This window comes from Lepus europaeus, chromosome 5, assembly GCF_033115175.1.
Source record: "Lepus europaeus isolate LE1 chromosome 5, mLepTim1.pri, whole genome shotgun sequence".
Classification (NCBI taxonomy): domain Eukaryota; kingdom Metazoa; phylum Chordata; class Mammalia; order Lagomorpha; family Leporidae; genus Lepus; species Lepus europaeus.
In genome coordinates, this window is record NC_084831.1 from 22,142,640 (window position 1) to 22,166,077 (window position 23,438).

The window sequence follows — 23,438 nt, forward strand, 5'->3', positions numbered from 1 at the left end:
CTCTGTGCCCGTCTCTATGTTGGTACGACAGGGCTGGTAAGAGCCCTCATCTCATTGGATTACAGTGAGGAGTAAGTGGGTAAAGGATTTGAAAGCCTCTAGAACAGTGCCTGGCATATCCGGAGCCTCCGACGTGCAAACTGCCACTTTATTATCCTCGTTGTGTGGTAGGTTGTGTTTCCCTTGTGCTTTGGCAGCCAGGGAACTCACCACCCAATTGGAACCTTTTCTTTAGGCCTTGGCATTGTACACATTGGGTCCTATGTTTAACTATTTGCCTCTCATTCCCCCCACCATCTTGATTATTATATATGATTGTATCCTGTGTGTTACTACAAGCTGTTTCAGAACAAGTTTGAAATCATGAAATTATGAAAAATACAGCAATAGATTGATTCATACTGGTCTGATATAGTCCAGGATGTACCAGAATTAGGAGTTGAATTGTGTAGACCCAGGACTCAGGCTGAGCCCCACTTCAGAGGCCTTGGTTCCTTTACTTGGGACGTGGGGACAACTTCCTGCCTCACAGGGTCACCCAGAGGTGGCCTCCCCTCTGCTGTGGATGAGAGCGGAGCTGCCGCGAGTTCAGTCTGGAATTAGTGACATCAGAAAAATGTAGCAATGGGTTCATTCCCACTGGCCTCGTGTGGTCCAGGGTGATCTGGATGAAAAACAACAAAGCAAAACAAAAACAGGAGCCACAGCAGGTTCAGCCACTGCCTGCAATGCTGGGATCCCATATGAAGTTGAAGTCCTGCTGCTCCACTTCTAATCCAGCTCCCTACCAATATGCCTGGGAAAGCTGCAGAGGGTGGTCCAAGTGCTTGGGTCCCTGCCACCCACGTTGGAGATCCAGGTGGAGTTCCAGGCTCCTGGCTTCAGCCTGGCCCAGCACTGCCTTCCCAGGAGCATTAGCAGGGAGCTAGACCGGAAGTGGAGCAGCCAGGACTTGAGCCTGGGCTGTGATATGGAATGCCTGCACTGCAGGCCTCAGTGTAAGCCACCGTGCCACAGCACGGGCCACTTTGAGGGCCTGTTGTGTGTTAGCCATTGCCATACGTGCTTTCTGCTTGTATCTCCTTAAACTTCACAGCAGCCCCAAGCGATAGGGCTGGTAGCTCCACAATTTGCAGTCGAGGAAACCAAAGCAATCTTGGAGAGGGGAAGCGATGCAGCTGGCAGCTGGCAGCCAGGGTGCCCTGGTGGCCGGCGTCACGCACAACACGCGCTCTCCCTCCCTGTTCAGCGGGCGAGGGCAGCAGGGCTGCGGGCGGCTGACTGATGTCTTCTCTCCACATCCCTCTTCCTCTCCCCTTCCCACTTCCTCCACCTTCTCCTCTCTGCTTCCTCGCTTCGCAGAGCCCATGAGGGCCCCCAAAGGCCTGGCTTTTGCTGAGATCCAGGCCCGCCAGCTGACCCTGCAGTGGGAACCCCTGGGCTACAACGTGACGCGTTGCCACACCTACACCGTGGCGCTGTGCTATCACTACACCCCGGGCGGCAGCCACAACCAGAGCATCCGGGAGTGCGTGCAGATGGAGCGGGGCGTCAGCCGCTACACCATCCAGAACCTGCTGCCCTACCGGAACGTGCACGTGCGCCTGGTCCTCACCAACCCCGAGGGACGCAAGGAGGGCAAGGAGGTCACCTTCCAGACCGACGAGGACGGTAAGAGCCCCTGACCGCCTCCCAGAGCCCCGAGCCCCCACATCCATGAGAGTCTGCACATCTGTGAGCCGGGAATGTTCTGCTTGGGATTAAAGCAGCCGGGGAGCAACACACTCACGATAGCTGGTATTTATTCTCCGATGATGTTCAGACTGGCATAGTTTCTTCATTGAGTGTTGGGAAGAATTCAGCAGTGAAGCTGTTGGGCCTGACCTTTCCTTTGTGGCAGTATTTTTATCAACAGTTTTAATTTTTTAGATAGATATTGGAATATTGAGATGGGGGATTTTTAAAAAAATATTTATTTATTTATTTGAGAGGCAGAGTTACAGACAGAAAGAGGGAGACATACAGAGAGAGAGATCTTCCTTCTGTTGGTTCACTCCCCAAATGGCTGCAATGGCTGGAGCTGGGCTGATCCGAAGCCAAGATCCCGGAGCTTCTTCCAGGTCTCCCACATAGGTACAGGGGCCTAGGCACTTGAGCCATCTTCTACTGCCTTCCCAGGACATTAGCAGGGAGATAGATTGGAAGTGGAGCAGCTGGTACTCTAGCCAGTGCCTATATGGGATGAGGGCACCACAGGCAGAGGCTTAACCTACTATGCCACAATGCAAGTACCAAGATCTATTTTTTAAAAAAGATTTTTAAACTTTTTTTTGTGAGCCAGAGTTATGGAGAAAAAGAGAGAAAGCGAGCTTCCATCTGCTCTTTCACTCCCCAGAGGGCCACAATGGCTGGGGCAGGGCAGGGCTGAAGCCAGGAGCCAGGAGCTTTATCCGGGTATCCTTACATGGGTGGCAGGGGCCTAAGTACTAGGTTCATCTTCTGGTGCTTTCCCAGGTGCATTAACAGGAAGCTGGATCAGAAGTGGAGTGGCCAGAATGCCAGTGTCACAGGAAGTGGCTTAGCCCACTGTGCCACAACGCCAGCCCCAAGATGATCTATTCTTTTATTTTAAAAGAAAATTTATTTTTTTTTCATTTCATAAGTACTACTTTAGGAATATAGTAATTCTTCCCCCTATACCTGCTCTTCCACCCACTTTCCTCCCCCTCCTCCCCCTCCTCCCCCCATTCCCAGTTCCATTCTCCACCAAGATCCATTTTGATTAATTTCATACACAGAAGACCAACCTTATACAAGTAAAGAGTTCAACAGTTTGTACAAAAAACAAACACACAAACCAAAAAAAAACTCGTTTCTTAACAGTCAAGGTCAAGACAAGGGCTGTTCAAAATCATTGCCTCTTGAAGTTAATTTCACTTTTTTTTTTTTAAAGAAACTTAATTAACTTTAAAGAAGCACCAAAGAATGATACATCTTTTTTGAGCACTTAGACATAATTATAACACAACTCTTTGAGGACAGTGGTCCTGCATGGGAAGTTAGTGCACAATGTCTCTTGTTAATTTAACAATTAACACTTTTATGTATGATGTCAGTGATCACCCAAGGCTCTTGACATGAGCTGCCTAGGCTATGGAAGGCTTTTTAAAGATTAATTAATCTATTTGAAAGGCAGAGTTACAGAGAGGCAGAGAGAGAGATAGAGAGAGGGAGGTCTTCCAACTGCTGGTTCACTCCCCAAATGGCCATAGCGGCTGGAGCTGGGCTGATCTGAAGCCAGCAGCCAGGAGCTTCTTCCTGGTCTCCCATATGGGTACAGGGCCATCTTCTACTGCTTTCCCAGGCCATAGCAGAGAGCTGGATCACAAGTAGGGAAGCCAGGACTTGAACTGGCCCCAATATAGGATGCCAACACTGCAGGTGGCAGCTTTACCCTCCATGCCACAGCACCGGCCCCATTGGAAAACCTTTTGAGTTCACAAACTGAAAAGTGTCACAGGCCATAAGCAAAGTGGAAGTTCTGTCTTCCCTTCAGAGGAAAGTACCTCCTTTGATCACCACCTCTTTCCACTGGGGTCTCTCCCACTGAGGTCCTTCATGTAGGACATTTTTTGCTAGTGTCTTGGCTTTCTTTTTTTTTTTTTCTTTAAAGATTAATTTGTTTATTTGAAAGAGTAACACAGAGAGAGAAGGAGAGGCAGAGAGAGAGGTCTTCCATTCGCTGGTTCACTCCCCGATTGGGTGCAATGGCTGGAGCTGTGCCGATCCGAAGCCAGAAGCCAGGAGCTTCTTCCAGGTCTCCCATGTGGGTGCAGGGGCCCAAGGACATAGGCCATATTCTACTGCTTTCCCAGGCCATAGCAGAGAGCTGGATTGGAAGTGGAGCAGCTGAGACTCAAACTGGTGCTCATATAGGATGCTGGCACTGGTGGCAGCAGCTTTACCCACTACACCACAGTGCTGGCCCCCAGTGTCTTGGCTTTCCATGCCTAACATGCTCTCATGGACATTTTAGCCAGACCAGAATGCCTTAAGGGCTGATTTTTGAGGTCAGAGTGCTATTTAAAGCGATTGTCATTCTATGAGTCTGCTGTGTAGACTGCTTCCCATGTTGGAGCATTCACTCCTTTTTAATTCTGTCTATTATTGCCAGACACTTAATCCTATCCATATGATCACTTTAACACTTAAGATGGTATTTTTACCACACAGCTTAAGGGGATTTGGGGTCCTGTGGCAAGTTTTTAAACTATACCCTTAAAAGTAAGTCGTAGGAATGTATACAAAACTCTACAGCTTTACAGTTATAAACTTCATACACTTCATGGTTACAACTTTAGGAACATGGTGATTCCCTTCACTGTGCCCCCCCTCCTACCCATACTTTCACCCCTCTCCCTCCTCCCTCTCTTATTTCCACTCTTATTTTTCACTGAGATCCATTTTTTCAAACAAGATTTATTTATTTATTTATTTGAAAGTCAGAGTTACAGAGTAGTAGAGACAGAGGCAGAGAGAGAGAGAGAGACAGAGAGAGAGAGAGAGAAAGTCTTCCATCTGCTGGTTCACTCCCCAGTTGGCTGCAATGGCTGGAGCTGCGCTGATCCAAAGCCAGGAGCCAGGAGCCTCCTCTGGGTCTCCCATGTGGGCGCAGGGTCCCAAGGACTTGGCCTATCTTTTATGGCTTTTCCAGGCCATAGTGGAGATCTGGATTGGAAGTGGAACAGCTGGGACTCAAACTGGTGCCCATATGGGATGCAGGCACTGCAGGTGGTGGCTTTACCAGCTATGCTACAGCACTGGCCCCAAGAGATCCATTTTCAATGGGCTTTATACACATGTTCAACAAGTAGTGTAAAAAAAATATAAAAAACTATTCCTCAACAGTCAAGACAAGGGCTGTTCAAGTCATTGCTTCTCAAAGTATCAATTTCACTTCTACAGATTACATTTTAGGTGCTCTATTAGTTATCACAGGTCAGGGAGAACATATGGTATTTGTCCCTTTGGGACTGGCTTATTTCACTAAGTATGATGTTTTCCATATTCACCCATTTAGTTGTAAATGACTGGATTTCTTTTTTTTTTTTTTTTTACTGCTGTGTAGTATCCCATAGTGTACATATCCCATAATTTCCTTATCTAGTCTTCAGTTGATGGACATTTGGGTTGACTCCATGTCTTAGCTACTGTGAATTGAGCTGCAATAAACATTGGGTGCAGGAAACTCTTTCATGTGCTGATTTTCTTTTCCTTGGGTAAATTCCTAGGACTGGGATGGCTGGGTCATATGGTAGGTTTATATTCAGATCTGAGGTATCTCCATACTGTCTTCCATATGGCTTTACCAGTTTACATTCCAACAGTAGGTTAGGGACCATTTCCCCCACAGCCTCGCCAGCATTTGATGTTTGTTGATTTCTGTATGAAAGCCATTCTAACTGGGGTGAGATGGAACCTCATTGTGGTTTTGATTTGCCTCTCCCTAATAGCTAGTGATCCTGAGCATTTTTTCATGTGTTTGTAGGCCATTTGGATTTCCTCTTTTGAAAAATGTCTTCTTAAGTTCTTTGCCTATTTCTTCACTGGGTTGGTTGGTTGGTTGTTTTGTTGTGGAGTTTCTGGATCTCTTTATATATTCTGGTTATTAATCATTTATCAGTTGAATAATTTGCAAATAATTTCTCCCATTCTGTCAGTTGCCTCTTCACTTTCCTGAGTGTTTCTTTTGCAGTACAGAAGCTTCTCAATTTGATATAATCCTGTTTATCAATCTTGGCTTTGATTGCCTGTGTCTCTGGGGTCTTTTCCAAGAACTCTTTGCCTATGCCAATGTCTTGCAGGGTTTCCCAATATTCTCTAATAATTTGATGGTATTGGGTCATAGATTTAGGTCTGTAATCCATTTCGAGTGGATTTTTATATAAGGTGTAAGGTAGGGGTCTTCTGTACATGGAGATCCAGTTTTCCTGGAAGCATTTGTTGAAGAGACTGTCTTTTCTCCAGGAATTGATTTTAGCTCCTTTGTCAAATATAAGTTGGTTTTAGATGCTTGGATTGATTTCTGGTGTGTTTCTATTCTGTTCTATTGGTCTATCAATCTGTTTTTATACCAGTACCAGGCTGTTTTGATTATAACTGCCCTGTAGTATGTCTTGAAATCTGGTATTGTGATGCCTCTGGCTTGTTTTGTTGTATAAGATTGTTTTAGCTATTTGAGGTCTCCTGTACCTCCATATGAATTTCAGCATCATTTTTCTACATCTGAGAAGAATGTCTTTGGTATTTTGATTGGCATCACATTGAATCTGTAAATTACTTTCAGAAGTATGGACATTTTGGTGATATTGATTTTTCCAGTCCATGAACATGGAAGATTTTTTCCATTGTTTTGTATCTTTTTTTATTTCTTTCTATAATGTTTTGTAATTCTCATCATAGAGATATTTGATATCCTTGGTTAAATTTATTTCAAGGAATTTTTTTTTTGGTAGCTATTATGAATGGGATTGATCTTAGAAGTTCTTTCTTAGGCTGGCGCCGTGGCTCAACAGGCTAATCCTCTGCCTTGCAGCACCGGCACACTGGGTTCTAGTCCTGGTTGGAGTGCCGGATTCTGTCCCGGTTGCCCCTCTTCCAGGCCAGCTCTCTGCTATGGCCCGGGAGTGCAGTGGAAGATGGCCTAAGTGCTTGGGCCCTGCACTCCATGGGAGACCAGGATAAGCACCTGGTTCCTGCCTTCGGATCAGCGCGGTGTGCCGGCCACAGTGTGCCGGCCACGGCGGCCATTGGAGGGTGAACCAACGGCAAAAGGAAGACCTTTCTCTCTCTCTCTCTCTCACTGTCCACTCTGCCTGTCAAAAAAAAAAAAAGTTCTTTCTTAGCCATGGCATTGTCTGTATATACGAAAGCTTTTGATTTTTTTTTTTTTTTTTACAGGCAGAGTGGACAGTGAGAGAGAGAGAGACAGAGAGAAAGGTCTTCCTTTTGCTGTTGGTTCACCCTCCAATGGCCGCTGCGGCCAGCACATTGCGCTGATCCGAAGCCAGGAGCCAGGTGCTTCTCCTGGTCTCCCATGGGGTGCAGGGCCCAAGCACTTGGGCCATCCTCCACTGCACTCCCTGGCCACAGCAGAGAGCTGGCCTGGAAGAGGGGCAACCGGGACAGGATCGGTGCCCCACCGGGACTAGAACCCGGTGTGCCGGCGCCGCAAGGTGGAGGATTAGCCTAGTGAGCCGCGGCGCCGGCTAGCTTTTGATTTTTGTGTATTGATTTTATATCTGCTACTTTACCAAACTCTTCTATGAGTTCTAATAGTCTCTTAGTGGAGTCTTTTGGATTCCCTACATATAGAAGATGATCTATTCTTGTATCAATTTTGGTGCCATGTGTTTTTCAGAGAATTTGTTCATTTTACCTAAATTGTCTAATGTCTTGATATAAAGTTGTTTATCATATTCTCCTATCATACCTGTTGTCTATAGGATCTGTAGTGATAACCCCTTTTTCATTTCTGATGTTGGTAATTTATATTTTCTCTCTTTTCTGTTGTTCACTCTTGCTACGAGTGTACACATTTCATTAACCTTTCCAAAGAGCTGAATTTTGGCTTGATTTTCTTTAGTCTATGTTTATTTTTAAATTCTTTATTTCCTTTGTGTGCTTTTTTGGATTTGATTTGCTGTACTTTTAGTATCTTTAGATAGATACTTCTTTTTTTTTTTTAAAGATTTATTTATTTATTTGAAAGTCAGAGTTACACAGAGAGAGACAGAGAGACAAAGAGAGAGGCAGAGAGAGAGAGAAAGAGAGGTCTTCCATCCCCTGGTTCACTCCCCAATTGGCCATAACAGCCGGGCTGTGCTAATCTGAAGCCAGGAGACAGGAGCTTCTTCCAGGTCTCCCATGTGGGTGCAGGGCCCAAGGACTTGGGCCATCTTCAGCTGCTTTCCCAGGCTATAGCAGAGAGCTGGATTGGAAGTGGAGCAGCCAAGACTCAAACTGGTGCTCATATGGGATGCCGGCACCACAAGTAGTGGCTTTACCCGCTACACCACAGCACGGCCCCAAGATGGATACTTCTTAGGTCCTTACTTTTGTGCCTTTCTTCATTTCTCAATGCTATAAATCCCCCCTCAGCCCTGCTTTAGCCTCATCCCACCAGTTCTGATGTGTCCTACCCTCATCATTCCATCTGAAACATTGCCTGATTTCTGTTGCAATTTTTTCTTTGACTCAAAAGTTATTAGGTCGCTTAAAATCTAAGCAATTGGGACTGTTCTGATTATTTTTTGGTTATTGATTTCTAGCTTAGGGGCCCTCGGGCCAGAGTATGTACTGCAGCCTGTGGTTAAGGATTTTGGCAAGTATTCCATACATACTTGTAAAAAACTGCGTTCTGTCATTGGGTGCAGTGTTCTATCCATGTCCACATGTACTCCCAGGCACCCTCTGTGTCAGGCCCTCTTCTGAATGCGTTTTCTCTGTTAGCAAGTGAGATCCCCATGGCAGCCCTGTGTGGCCTTCGCTCCTGCTGCTGTCCTCATTTTACAGATGGTTGTCCAGCTAGTGCATGGATGGCAGAGCCGGATTTCAAACCTTGCCACCTGGCTTCAGAGTCGTCATTCTTGGCAGCTGCACTCCAGCACCCGCCCAGGTCCAGAGCCTTGCTCGGGGTCCCGCCAGGCCCCGGGTGCCCTGAAGCTCCTTGGCTTCTGCTTTTCCTTGTTCTCCCCCATGTGCGATCTGGCCCAGACACAAAACTCAGCTCCTGCCTTGGTTTCCACAAGACCTCATTCACCCAGGCAGTGTGCATGCCCCGTGCTGAGGATTTGCAGGGGCAAAAGTGGGGACTGGATGAGTTTACCAGGAAGCACTGCACACAACCTCAAATTGAGCATCAGACCATCCTCTCCCTCTCCCTCCCCTTCCCCTTCCCCCTCCCCTGTCCCGCTCCCTCCCCTTCCCCCTCCCCCTGTCCCTGTCCCTGTCCCTGTCCCTCTCCCTGTCCTTCTCCCTCTTCTTTTTCTTCTTCTTCTTCTTCTTTTTTTTTTTTTTAAGATTAAGGAGCATTTATTGGGCTGGCGCCGTGGCTCACTTGGTTAATCTTCCACCTGCGGTGCCAGCATCCCATATGGGTACCAGGTTCTAGTTCCGGTTGCTCTTCTTCCAGGCCAGCTCTCTGCTGTGGCCCGGGAAGGCAGTGGAGGATGGTCCAAGTGGTTGGGTGCCTGCGCCCGCGTGGAAAACCAGGAAGAGGCAACTAGCTCCTGGCTTCTGATCAGCGCAGCTCCGGCCGTAGTGGCCATTTGGAGGGTGAACCAATGGAAGGAAGACCTTTCTCTCTGTCTCTCTCCCTCACTAACTCTATCTGTCAAATAAAAAAAAATTTTAAAAAGGAGCATTTATTTGAAAACTATACATTTTAGCTAAATTCATTTTCTACTTTGATAAGAACTTATCCCATATATTTTTTTCTAGTCTCCCTAAAAATTTCTTTTTTTTTTTTTTAGAGATTTATTTGAGAGGTAGAGTTATAGACAGAAAAGGGAGAGACAGAGAGAAAGGTCTTCCATCTGCTGGTTTGCTCCCCAACAGCCGGAGCTGAGCTGATCCAAAACCAGGAGCCAGGAGCTTCTTTCAGGTCTGCCACATGCGCACAGGGGCGCAAGCACTTGGGCCATCTTCTACTGCTTTCCCAGGCCATTAGCAGAGAGCTGGATCAGAAGGGAGCAGCCGAGACTCGAGCTGGCACCCACATAGGATGCTGGCACTACAGATGGAGACTTAACCTACTACACCATGGCACCAGCCCCGCCGCCCCCCTTCTCTCCCCAAATTTCTTTACCAACTACTCTGGCCTGTAATTAAAGCCACATTTTAATTTTTTTTTTTTTTTAAAACTAGGATCCAGGAGCTTCTTCTGGTCTTCCATGTGGGTGCAGGGGCCCAAGCTCTTGGGCCATCTTCTGCTGCTTTCCTAGGCCATTAGCAGGAAGCTGGATCAGAAGTGGAGCAATTGAACCAGTGCCCATATGGGATGCTGGAGTTGTGGGCAGTGGCCTAACCTACTACGTCACAGCACCAGCCGCTAAAGCCACATTTCTAAACTACAAAGACTAAGGAACCTCCTGAACTATGCCCTAAATCCACTGCCAAATGTCATGTCGCCCACCTCAGAATGCATGTGGCACTGGGTCCAGCCATGGTCCCCGCAAGAGGCTGGGCACAGCGGCCCTTGGCACTTGGGCTTGGACTTGGACTACTCCCATGGGCCCAAGTCCTCCATAGTCCCACGTGACATGGGAGGCGAGCAGGCTGAAGCCCAGAAAGGCATGGCATTTTCTCCTATCCATAGGCCTCTGTCCATTGTCCCGGCCCACTCTGCACCCCAGATACCCTGTCCCCTCCCCAACACAGGACACCACTGCTCACCTGCTGGCCATTCTTGTCTGCTGTTCCAAGTGGCCACAGGTGCTGGGCCGGCCCACCCCGAGAGCCCCACTGCCCTGCACCCCAGCTGCCACCCTGACTGCTCTATTCTTGAAGTCTGTTGGCCCCTACTCTCATCCCCAGGGAAGTTATTGTGGCCGCTTCCCCCCACCCCTGGCCGTTCCTCACTTGGGCCACTTGGCATTTCTCTTCCCTTCCCACCTCCTCTGCTACGGGGTTACTTTGAAGACGTTTTACTTGTCACCTGAGTGTCAGTATAAAACGTGTGAAGGTCAGCCCAGGGAATTCTCACAGACTGGATGCATGCAGGTGATCCATGTCCAGACCCAGAAATAGCATTGTCAGCACCCAGAAGTCTCCCCCTGCCAGGCCCCCCGCCAGTCACTGCCTCCCAGGGGGGCTGCTATGCTGACTGGGGCATCCCAGGTTGATTTCTTCTTGGTTTTGGGCTTTTTATAGATGGGATCACACTGTGAGTGTTCTCTTTATGACTAGCTTCTTTCAACTTCTTTCAACCCCAGGGCAGGGTACCTGGGGTGCGAGGCGGGCTGGGACTACGGACGGACGGGGGCCTGTGGGTGGAGTCACGGAGCCAGATTGTGTGTTCGTTTCTAGAGAATTCATTCCTCTGCTGTCTGGTTCTTCAGGCTAATGGGCCACATTGGTTTAGCCCATTGGCTCTTTTGAATAATGCTGCAAATAAAACTCTTATAGACTTGTCCCATATTTCTGATGGGCTTGGGCCCAGAAGTAGAACAGGTAGGTTACAGGGTATACGTTTGTCTTTAGGGGATATGTCCAGACCGTCTTCCAAAGGGACTGTGGCAGTGTCTGCTCCTGCCGGGAGTGTGGAAGCACCTGGTTGCCTCCTCACCAATGCCTGTGGTTGTCTTCTTGCCGTGTTGCTGGGTGGACGGTGGTGTGGCCTGGTGAACTTGGACGCTGACTGCCTTCGCGGTGTCGGCTTTCCTGCTTTTAACTTTCACCTTCCCTACAGTGGTTTATCAAGGTGTTCCCCAGACAGAGGGCTCCAAGTTGCGTGTCTGCTGCGGAGACTGTACGTGAAAGCCCAAACCAAACGATGCCTGAAAGCGTTTGTGCTAAAATGCCCACAGTGTTTATCCCTGGGCGATGCAATTGGAGATGCCATTACTTTTCTTAAACTCATTTAGATGTTCTGTGTTGGACATAGTTTCCGTAATGAGACTTTTCTTTAGACAAGAAAAAAATTCATGTATCATCCCGAGACCTTAATGCAATTGTTGTTTTCAATTCTCTGGCAAAAATCTCCATTTTCTGAAAACCGTCCAAATGGAACAAAACCTTCAAACCTTCTCCGCTGAATGCCACGCGCACGGTGCTGAAGACACCAGCTGCTGTCTGAGTGCTCAGTCGTCCGCCGAACACTTTCAGATCGCTCGTGTCCGCCTTGGGCCTTTCAACATCACAGCATCGCATCCTGGGGGTGGTGGGGGGATGTCATAGCACGCCCACTTCCTAGCTGAGGGCACTGAGGCCCAGAGGGACCGGTAGTTCAAGCAAACCCGCGGGGAAGTGGCAAGGCCAGAGTCTGAGCCCAGGCCCCCCATCAAAGCCCACTTTCCCCTGCTCTCTGCCCCTCTCCCCTGCAGTGCCTGGCGGGATTGCGGCTGAGTCCCTGACCTTCACTCCCCTAGAGGACATGATCTTCCTCAAGTGGGAGGAGCCCCAGGAGCCCAACGGCCTCATCACTCAGTATGAGGTGAGAGGGCCTGTGGGGGGAGGTGGGAGGACAGCCCTCCTCCCCAGCGCGTGGGGAGGACGGAGGTGATTGTCACGGTTCCTGTACCTCTGGCCTGATTCTGTGCCCTGGAGGCAGTAACCAGGGAGGGGAAGGTGTCCGCCAGGCTGGCTGAGGGGAACCCAGTGCTGGGCGAGAGCTGCTCCTCTCCATCCCCCACCCATGCCCCAGATCAGCTACCAGAGCATTGAGTCATCAGACCCCGCGGTGAACGTGCCAGGCCCACGTCGCACCATCTCCAAGCTCCGCAACGAGACCTACCACGTCTTCTCCAACCTGCACCCGGGTACCACCTACCTGTTCTCTGTGCGGGCGCGCACGGGCAAGGGCTTTGGCCAGGCAGCGCTCACCGAGATCACCACCAACATCTCAGGTGCGCCCCACCTGGCCCTGGCCCCGGGCCCTTTGGAGGGGACCCAGAATCCCAGGGTTCCATGGGGATGGAGCCTGGGGGCCATCCTGGGGGTGGTGACAGAGGGCCCTGCTGAGACGAGTGCCATTTAGGGACTGAAGTCAGGGGTCAGGGAAGCTTAAGTGAGGGGGGAAGAGTTGGGAGGGCAGTGGCCAGGGGTCCAGTACCGGGCTCCACCCATGACCCGCCCTCTTCTGCAGCCCCCAGCTTTGACTATGCTGACATGCCGGCGCCCCTGGGCGAGTCTGAGAACACCATCACCGTGCTGCTGAGGCCGGCACAGGGCCGCGGCGCGCCCATCAGGTGGGGAAGCCTGTGTGCACGCTGCAGGTGGCCAGCAGGCCAGGTCCCCGGGAAGGGGCCCCTTCTCTGACCCACGACCCACGTCTAGGCCAGTGTGCCTGTGTCCTCTCTGTCCACCACTCGGGGCTTCAAGTGTCTGGGGAGGATGTTCTGTGGTGCTGGGTGGGTGGAAAGCCCATGGTCACTCCCCACTCAGCCTGGGGGTCCCCGCTGGTGGCTGTCATGAGGCTTCTGGAGAGGGGGCCTGTGCAGGCCTCTATGGGGGGCTCTCCCAGGATCCCTGGGACACGTGAGACCCTGGAGACCCTCTGTCCCCAGGAGTCACAGGGCTGGGCTCTCTAGGAGGCGGGGCAGCTTGTCAGATAGGGCCATTTGCGGAGGGCCCTGGAGCCTGGCTTCTGTGCTTCCTTCTCTCTCTGGTGGCTGCCTGTGCTAGGGAGAAGGTGCTGGGGACCAGGTGGCTGGTGTGTGTGTGTGTGTTTACATGTGGAGTGTGAGCCTGGACGTGTCTTTGTGTATGGAAGGTGTGGATGAAGACACGTGATGTGTGTGCGAGGTGTAGATGGAGTGTGCACACGTGGGAGAGCATGAGGGCGATGGCAAGGGTGTGCACGGTCATTTTATCCAGCCGCCCTGGCACTGTTTCACACATCAGGATCCGGCTCAGAGAGCCTCAGTGCCTGGCCCCGAAAGCCACAGGGCTAGCAAGGGATGCGGCTGGGGTTGGGGACCCAGGTCTGTCCTCACAGCCTATACCCTTCCTGGAAACCACAGAACCCCCTACCGCTTTACCCCTTCCTTCCACGAAGGTGCAGGCCCTGGGCTGAGGAGGTGAGGGTCCCAGTCAGCTTCCAAGGAGACAGTGAATTGCCCTGTGCCCTTGGCAGTCCTTCGCCTTGGCCCTGCTTCCTGCTCCGCTCCTCTCCTGCTCTGTCTCCCCCATATTTGCTATCACAACTCACATCCCCAGCGGCTTCCCAGACCCTCAGGGGAGGCCCAGGAAGAACTCAGAGCACAGCAGGGCATTTTGATCTCTTCTCTTCTCTTCTCTTCTCTTCTCTTCTCTTCTCTTCTCTTCTCTTCTCTTCTCTTCTCTTCTCTTCTCTTTCTTTGTTCTTCTTTTTTTTTAAGATTTATTTATTTTTAAATAGAGGGAGAGATAGGGAGAGAGTGAGGTTCCATCTACTGGTTCACTCCCCAGATGGCTGCAATGCCCAGTGCTGGGCTAGGCTGAAGCCAGGAGCCATGAGCTTCATCTGGGTCTCCCACATGGGTTCAGGCACCCAAGCACTTGGGCCATCTTCTGCTGGTTTTCTCAGGGCATTAGCAGGGAGCTAGATCAGAAGTGTAACACCCAGGACATGAACTGGGGCCCATATGAGATGTTGGTGTTGCTTTAAAAAATTTATATATATATATTTGTCCATTCACTTGCCCACTCCCTAAATGGCCGCGATGACCAGGACTGGGCCAGGACAAAGCCAGGAACCAGGAATTCCAATTGGGTCTCCCATGTGGGTGCAGGGGCCCAAGTACTCAGGCTATCCTCTTTGCTTTCCCAGGCACATTAGTAGGGAACTGGATCAGAAGTGGAGCAGCCAGGACTTGAACTTGTGCCCATATGGGATGCCAGCATTGTAGGTGGTGGCTTAACCCACTGTGCCACAGTGCCAGCCTGGGCTTTCTGCTCTTTCTGGGAATACTGGGGTCCTAGCACAGCTGACTCTGGGTGGGGTTGGGAAACCCTTCTCATTCCTTGTCCTGTTGAGTGATCCTGGGGGGCAGGCTGGCCAGGTCCCTCAGGGATGATGACAGGGTGGGCTTTGGGAGGGGAGAGCAGGGTGGCTGTGTGGCCTGGGCGTGTCCCTCCACCTGTCCTAGGCTGCTTCCTTGTCTGCACAGTGGAAATCGTTCCAGATGAAGACAGCTGTGCTCCTGACTAGTGTTAATTACTGCCCTTGACCTCAGCCTGCGGATATGGAGGCTGGGTGGCCCTGGGCTGGTGACAGGTCCCTGGGATGACTCCCCACTGTGTGAAAGCTCCAAAGGAGCCACTGGGGAGTCAGGAAAAGGTGTTTCTGTTTGATAGAGCAGAGGTCTTGGCCTCACTGGGGCTGTCACAGGAAATAGGTAAATTCATCAGCATTTGCATATTTGCTCTTGGTTTAGTCCACAGAGGGCTTGGAGGTGCTCACAGCAAAAGCCCATTTAGTAGAGTGTTTTTTTTTTTAATTTAAAGATTTATTTATTTATTTGTGAGGCAGAGTTACAGAAGGAGAGACAGAGTAAGAGGTCTTCCATTCACTGGGATGACCACAACAGCTGGAGCTGGGCTGGTCTGAAGCCAGGAGCTTCTTCTGAGTCTCCCACATGGGTGCAGGGACCCAAGCATTTGGGCCATCTTCTACTGCTTTCCCAGGCCATCAATAGGGAGCTGGGTTGGAAGTGGAGCAGTCGGGGCTCAGACCGATGCCCATATGGGATGTTGGTGCCGCAGCTGGAGGCTTAACCTACTACACCACAGAGCCAGCCCCTCAGTGGGGTTTTGCAATCAATAGAAACACATGTGCCAGATCAGAGTGGGTGGTAGCGACCTGGAGAGAAAGGGGTTCTGGCTTGCAGATGAGCAGCACCTTGGGGTCCAGAGGGGCTTAGAGATGCCACTTGTTTGCTTAGACACCACCGGAAGCCCCGCCCCTAAATGCCCAGCACAGGGCCCCTCCTGTGAGCTCAGTAACAGCTTGCTGAATGAATGAATGAGCCTGCAGCTGCCTGAGGCTGGGAAGGGACCCATTGGTGGCTTGGGTTTCCTGCCCTGCGTCACAGGCAGGAAGACCCGCTGGGGAGGCGGATGGGCGGTGACAGGAGCATCAGCTGATATGCACTGGTCCCCGCCCACTGCCTGTCACACAGGAGGACACCCGGGCCTGGGAGGTGGTAAGAGGTGGGGCTCAGAGCTGTGCTCAGATGGGCCTGGCCCCAGGGACCAGATGGCTGTGGGCGGCCTGCCGTGACCCCTGCCTCCTGCCCTGCCCGCCCAGTGTGTACCAGGTGATTGTGGAGGAAGAACGGCCGCGGCGGCTGCGGCGGGAGCCTGGCGCCCAGGACTGCTTCCCGGTGCCTCTGACCTTCGAGGCGGCGCTGGCCCGCGGCCTGGTGCACTACTTCGGGGCGGAACTGGCGGCCAGCAGTCTGCCTGAGGCCATGCCCTTCACTGTGGGGGACAACCAGACCTACCGAGGCTTCTGGAACCCACCGCTGGAGCCCAGGAAGTCCTACCTCATCTACTTCCAGGCGGCAAGCCACCTGAAGGGGGTGAGGGGCTGCAGGGCCTTGTGCCGGAGGTTGGGGGTGCAGGACACCAGGCAGCGGGCCCACCGCAGAGGTCTAAGGCCCAGGCCATGCCCCATGACCCCGCCTCCTCCTTCCCACAGAGCTCTGTCTCCTTCTGAGTCTCTCTTCCGGACTCCTCTTCAGTCCTGATCCCAGTCTTCGCCCCTCCCTGAGGCCCCGCCTTTTGGCTCAGATCCCTGCTTCTGCTTCTTTGGGTTTAGGCCCCACCTCTTCCCTAGGCCACACCCTGTTCCTCAGGCTCCGCCCTCCTTAGATCCCACCTTTCCAGCATCTCTCTTCTTAACCAGACCCCGGGTTTATGCCCCGCCCCTCCCCCCATGCTCTTCCTTGATCGCTTAGGGTACTAACCTGTGGTAGGCTTCTCACCTCTAGCCCGGCCCCCAGTCTCCTCAGTCCTCCTGCGGGTGGTCCTTGCCAAGAGACCCTGGCTGAGGTCCCTTCCTGGAGGAGGGGGAGGTCAGGGCTTCGTGGCTGAGACTCCGCCCCCTCTTCCCTGCAGGAGACCCGGCTGAACTGCATTCGCATTGCCAGGAAAGGTGAGTCCCTCGGGGTCCCCTCAAGCCCTCCCATGCTGGGTTTGTCACCTGCACAGCCCCGGGACTGGGGAGGGGGAATCCTGAGCAGAGAGGGTGGCTGGAGACCTGGGGTCAGGAAGAGCTTCCCTTCTTGGTTCCCACATGTCCACCTCAAGGGCCCCTTCTCCCAGGCTGGACAGCAGGGTGCACCCTCCCTCCCCCATCCCCCACCCTCACTGTGGTCCCGGGCAAGGGCCTGGAATAGGCCTGCAGAGAGGAGCCGTTGTGGCCAGGCTGGAGCTGATGTTTCCTGGGCGCTGGCCCTGGGCTCTGTGTCTTGGCTCCCTTTCTCGTGGTGAGAGAGAGAGGTGGGGGAAGGAGGGTCATCGTTGGTTCTCACCCGGAGAGGCCCTAACTGCACCCTAGGCACATGCTTTTCTCCATCTCCCCGTCACCTCCCCAGCGGGAAGGGTGGATCTGAAGGCCCCAGGTGTCCTGCATCCCCCATCTGCTGAAAGCTGGGGCGGGTTGTCCTGGTGGGGAGCAGGGTGGGCAGCCTCTGATGCAGGGGGCTGGGTCTGCTGCAAGGCGGGCAGTGCTGGGGTGAGGTGAGGGCCGGCGGCCTTTGCACACGTGTATTCCTGCCGCCCAGGTTTGCCACTGGGGCTCGTGTGGCTGCAGCGGGGAACTCCGTGTTCCTCTGCCCACTCTGGTCCTCTGTCCTGCTTTGTTCTCCCAGCTGCCTGCAAGGAAAGCAAGCGGCCCCTGGAGGTGTCCCAGAGGTCGGAGGAGATGGGGCTCATCCTGGGCATCTGTGCGGGCGGCCTGGCCGTGCTCATCCTCCTGCTGGGGGCCATTATCGTCATCATCCGCAAGGGGTGAGTGGGGCTGGCCCCTGGGCCCACTGCAGCTACTGCCCCACAGAGGCCTAGTGGGCGCAGAGTGTGGTGGCTGGGGCCTGGCCGGGCGGCCATCTGGCAGGTGTCTGGAGGGCTGCCAGCCTGGGCACTGGGCCTACAGAGGCTCTGACTTGGGTACCGGGAAGCCAGAGACTCAGCAAACGGCACTGCCCCAGAGCAGTGTGGCTGGAACACAGGTCTGGCTGGTGCCAGGTGCATTACCTGGGGGAGATGCTCAGTCCAGGGTGCCCAGGGCTGTGTGGGAAGCAGGCACACCCCTCCTGTGCCTGTGGGGGCTGTTGCAATGGGGAGAGTGTGGGACAGACCCGACTTGGCTTCCCCGGCTCCCTGCGGACCTTCCACCTGCTTGTCAGCCCCAACATGGAGCTGGGTGAGCTGGGGGTGGTGTTCACTCTCCTACAGACCCAGGGCTCTCTTTGGGTCCCACCCTCTTGGGCTCGGCTTACCCTGCACCCTGGGGAGTCCTCCTAGGCCTCAAAGGCCTAGCGCTGGCTTCCTGATGCATGTTGCGAAGATCAGATCTGAGAATCCAGAACCTAGCATCTTGGAGGATCAGAAGTTCAGGATTTGGGATTCTAAGAATCTCAGAATTTAGAACCAAGGGTGCTCTGAACTCCAGAGGGTAAGAGCTGCCAGGTAGTTTAAGGACATCCAGTCTCATGGTTTCCAAACCTTTTTAAAACGACAGAACCTGTCTTCAAAGCACCAATGAAAAGTTTAAAAGCAAAACCCTGCCCTGGGAGCCCCAGCATGGAGCAGGTGAAGGCTGAGCAGCAGCTCTGGCTGGAGGCAGGGTAGGGGCTTCTTTTTTTTTTTTTTTTTTTTTTGACAGGCAGAGTGGATAGTGAGAGAGAGAGACAGAGAGAAAGGTCTTCCTTTTTGCCGTTGGTTCACCCTCCAATGGCCGCTGCGGCCAGCACATTGCGCTGATCCGAAGCCAGGAGCCAGGTGCTTCTCCTGGTCTCCCATGCGGGTGCAGGGCCCAAGGACTTGGGCCATCCTCCACTGCCTTCCCGGGCCTAGCAGAGAGCTGGCCTGGAAGAGGGGCAGCCGGGATAGAATCCGGTGCCCCAACCGGGACTAGAACCCAGTGTGCCAGCGCCGCAAGGTGGAGGATTAGCCTGTTAAGCCACGGCGCCGGCCAAGGGTAGGGGCTTCTGAGACCCCTCTGCTTGCTGGCTGCAACCACACCCCCTATTCCCCACCAGGCAGCCCCAGGACACTGTGGTCCAAGCACCTGAACTGAGGGATGTGGGCTGGGGGTGGGGCGGGAGGCACACACCTGCTCAAGGTCACCCACGGAGCCAGAGGCAGAGCCAGAGGCAGAGCCAGCTCCACCCCCACCCTCCGGGGCTCTGGCTTGTAGAGCCCCTGCTGCTGCCAGGCTGGCACACGTGGATGAGTTGGCACTGGCTGTCTGGGCTGCTGGGAGCAGATAAGTGGGATCCAGGAAGATGAGAGAGCTGGCCAGGGCCTCCGAGGCAGGCACCAGCAGGAGAGTCTGGGGCTGGGGAGGAGAGGGGTCGGCACGTCCTGGTGTTGGGCTCTGGTTTTCCCCTTCTCTTGTCCCAGCATGGCTTCATGAGGAAATATTTTCACTACCATTTAATGAGTAAGTACTGTGTGCCATTAGTGCTCTAGTAACTGAGCACCTGCTCCATGCCAGGCACGGTTCTGATGCTTGGGATCCATCAGAGAATTTCTCCTCCTCCTGGGTGCTGACTCGTGAAGCAGACCTGCCTCCCGTTCATGGATGCAGAAATCCTAATGAAAGCCACGGCCCGTGTCACTTGTTCACCACGTCAGGTGTCCTGTAGGGGCCTCTTCAGCAAGCAGCAGGTTCCCGTGCTTCTCCCCAGCAGGGGGCCCGAGAGGTGGAGAGGGCTGTAAGGGAGGGGTCCCTTGAAACCCTGGTACTCTGCCCCTGCTCTGAGTGGGGGGTTTCACTCACCCTTGCATAGAGACAGGGTCAGGGCCCCACTCGGCAACCCTGTGTTACACAGGCTGTCCTAGGAGCCCCCACCCTGAGCTTCCTATGTCTCTAACAGTCTCAGTCCCATTCTGGCCCCTCACTGTGTCCCTGCCTCTCCCCTGGCCATCAGGGCCTGCTCAGCTCCTTGGGGCTCCCCGAGTCTGCATTGTGGCTATCATGGGACAGAGTTGGGGGCTGCTGTGGTAAGACAGTCACTACTCCCTGCCCCCCCAGGCCCCGGAGGCCTGATTGGAGGTAGGAGGGGCCTGGGAGGACTTTGGGAAGTGGGCCAGTGGGGTGGGGGAGATTTCAGATGTTCCATCCTGCTCTGCCCTTGGGGACAGTCAGACTGGGTTCAGTCGCCTATGGGGAGTTCCAGGGCAGGGAAGGGAGGCCTGCTGACCCCGTGCAGCTCAGACCCTGGCTGGCTGATAGTGCCCCAGCACCCAGCCCTGCCCCTCTGGGGTGCTGGACTCGCCCTGCACGGTTCATTGACTTCCTTGTGGGCCCTTGGCGCAGTGCCATCTTCCACAATGGGGCAACAGCAGTTCTGCTAGAGCTAGGTGTCCCCTGTGGGGTCAGGTCCTCTTGAACCCCATCCCGCAGCTCAGCAGGCATGGGGACAGGGAGGAAGCTGCTTGCTGGCACCTGCTGGGCCTGGGCTTCCTGTTGCTTATGTCTCAAATAGTCCACTTTTTTAAAAAAAATTATTTATTTGAAAGACAGAGTTAAAGAGAAAGGGAGAGATATAGAGATCTTCCATCACTGGTTCACTCCCCAAATGGTTGCAATGGCCAGGGCTGGGCCAGGCCAAAGCCAGGAACCAGGAGCTTCATCTCAGTCTCATATGTGGATGCAGGGGTCCAAGAATTTGGGCCATCTTCTGCTGCTTTTCAGGCACATTAGCAGGGAACTGGATCAGAAGTGGAGCAGCTGGGCCTCAAACTGGCGCCCATATGGGATGCTGGTGCTGCAGGCTGTGTCTTTACCCGGCATGCCACAGCATCGGCCCCAATAGTTTGTTTTTCTAGAGGAGGAAATGGAAGCTTGTGGAGGTGATGTCTTCTTATTTTTTTTCATTGTGTTCATTATTATTATTATTTTTTAAAACTACTTTTTGGAAGGCAGAGCAAGCAAGAGGGAGAGGGAGAGAGACCACAGAAAGGTATCTCCTGTTCACTGCCAGCCAGGGTGTGCAATAGCAGGAAGTTGAAGTTGGGAAGGCACTCCAGTGTGGCGTGGGCATGGCCCAAGCCATGTCCTCCCAGCAGCACCAAATGCCTGCCCCTTCCCCAGTCCAGGGTTGTGGCGTGCTGGGCCCTGCCGTGTGCACACGTGGTCAGAGAGGCACGGATGCTGCCCTCTTGTGCTTCGTAGCTGGTGGGCAGCCTGGCACAGAATTCAAGCACACAAGCGTGAGGTGGTTGGAACCGTGAAAAGGACTGGGTGCTGGGATGGGGGGGACAGTGCAGAGGGAATGCAGGGGACACTTGTGTTTGGCAGTAACTGGGGAGGGCTTAGGATAGGCCCTCTGGAAGTCACGGCAGCTGGGACTGGAACAATGCCATTCCTTCAGCCCCCCTCCCCACCCCTGGGGCCCCTGTGATCACCCCTACACCCTGGGCCCTCCCACCTCCCTGGAATGGATGAGAGAGGCTGTGTAACCTGGAGCCAACCTGTCCTGGAGCTCAGCTCCCCCCCACCCCCAACTCTCTCTTTCCCGCCCCCAGTCTGCAGGATTTCCTGTGGAGCCATCATTGAGGTCCCTGCTGATGGGTGATATTGGGGGTGGTGCATGGAAGACCCTGGAGCCTACCTGGATGGGACCTCAGGAGGGAGCGCAGGGTGGGGTCCAGGGCCAGAGTCCTGGCCCGGCAGCAGGAGGCCTGGGGCTGCTCTGAATTCTGCTTCTGACCCTCAGAGTCCCAGGGCAACCTGCGACTCCCTGGGACTCAGCTTCCCCATCTGTGAAATGGGACTCAGCCCTGCTCTGCTTCTCACTGGGAGTGATTCGCAGTAATGTGGGACTCTTGACCCCTCTGTGAAGGGGTGACCTGGCTTCTTGACCTTGACCCCACACCCCTGGGTGTCCAGCTGGAGTCCTCCCCACCCTGTCCCCTCCATTTCCAGTGCCTGCTTCCCTCCCAGCTGAGGTGTGTGCAGAGGGCTTCTCAGGAGAAGAGGGGCCTGCGGGTGAGGGGCTGTGCACAGGGGTGAGGCAGCCCTGGGTGAGCGCAGGTGCTTGGGTGATATCTGTGTTTATGCATACGTGTCTGCGAGTGTGTTTACCTGTGTGTGCGTGAGTGTGTCGGTGTGCATTTCCCCCTGCATGAGTGTGAGTGCATTTCCACACATGTTGCATGAGGATGTGCATATGAGTGTTTGTCTGAGTCTGTGTGTATGTATGACTTCATAGAAGCTTTGGGCCCTTTCCCTGCCTTCTTCTATCTACAGCAGCAGGCTCTTGGAAGGTTCTGGAAGAATCTTGAGCTCTGGTCCTCAGGGTCGGAGCCTGGGCAGCCCCTGGGGTAGGGTGGCCTTTGGACCTGTGGTCCCTGGCTGGTCCTGTGCTGATCGGGCATGGCTCTCAGGCCAGCTTTGCCGGAAAGTCTGGGACACACTGTGCTCTTTTCTCTTTGCACGCGGCCAGGAGAGACCACTATGCCTACTCCTACTACCCGTAAGTAGCTCCCACTGGTCTTGAGTCCCCTCTTAGGGTGACACCTCCTGCCCCCTGCCCCTGGCTGGCCTTGGACTCTCTGCTCTGATTCGCATCCTCTGTTCTCTCTCTACTGTGTCTCTTGCTTCTGGTCTTCCTCTCCCTACTCCCCCTGAGTGTGGCCACCCATGCTGGCTTTGCAGTTAGCTGGTCGTGATGTTCAGGGCTGGCTCTGTGAGTTGCCCTGAGAAGGTCACATCCCCTTCCTGAGCCTCACTGTGCTCTCCATACTGGGTGGATCCCTCCCCAGCAGAGCAGGCCAGCCCAGAGGACGGCGGGTCTCTCACCTGCTCCTCCGGGACCTGTTACTCAGGTCGCTATTTCCCAGCCCCAGCTTTCCCGGCAGCCACCTCTGTATCCTGCACCTGAGCCCACACGGCTGTCACAGAACCGCTGACCAGGCAGCTCTCCCTCCCGCGTTCCCGCGCGGTTCATTTGTGAGCCTGCAGAACCTCTGGCAGTGTCTGTGCTCAGTTCCACCCACGCAGCCTCACGCGGGGATCAGCTGGGTCCCTCGCGGCCCCTGCTCCTGGGACCTGGGCTGTGTCTGTGTAGACCAGGAGACCCGCTGGGGACAGAGCCCTGTGTGCGCGGGAGGCGGCCGCCCGGGCCAGCAGCACTCGGTGAAGGTCCTCTCGGGCTGTCACTCAGCCCACTGGGCCAGCTGTCGGCTGGACGGGGCCCTCTGTCTGCCCTGGGGTTTGCTGGGCTCTGGCCTGTCCCTCCCGCTGTCCCCTCCCCCATCTCTCTCGTTACTGTCCCTTCCCTCTCTCTTCCTCTTCTTCCTCCTTCTCTGCTTCCTCCTGATCGTCTCCCCTCTCTAGGTGGTCAAGGTCACGGCCACAGAACCTTCCCCCCACCTGATCCCTGATGGCTCTTTGGCCCTGTCCACGGGGAGGGTGGTGCCCAGAGCTGCCTGGTGGGGAGGAGTAGAGGCCTGGGCGGCTGAGCCATCTCTCGCCCGGGCTGGGAGGGCCGTGCCCACCTCGG

At 53.7% G+C, this 23,438-nt stretch overlaps 1 protein-coding gene across 1 annotated transcript in view; it reads left to right on the top strand.

Moving 5' to 3' along the window:
- Window positions 1-23,438, top strand: part of PTPRU (protein tyrosine phosphatase receptor type U) — an 87,390-nt gene that overhangs the window by 31,715 nt on the left and 32,237 nt on the right. Inside the window, exons 8-14 of the mRNA XM_062190829.1 lie at window positions 1,363-1,671; window positions 12,105-12,214; window positions 12,425-12,626; window positions 12,866-12,968; window positions 16,010-16,283; window positions 16,822-16,858; window positions 17,577-17,715. Of these exons, the coding sequence (XP_062046813.1) occupies window positions 1,363-1,671; window positions 12,105-12,214; window positions 12,425-12,626; window positions 12,866-12,968; window positions 16,010-16,283; window positions 16,822-16,858; window positions 17,577-17,715 (1,174 nt within the window). The remainder of the gene's footprint in view (window positions 1-1,362; window positions 1,672-12,104; window positions 12,215-12,424; window positions 12,627-12,865; window positions 12,969-16,009; window positions 16,284-16,821; window positions 16,859-17,576; window positions 17,716-23,438) is intronic.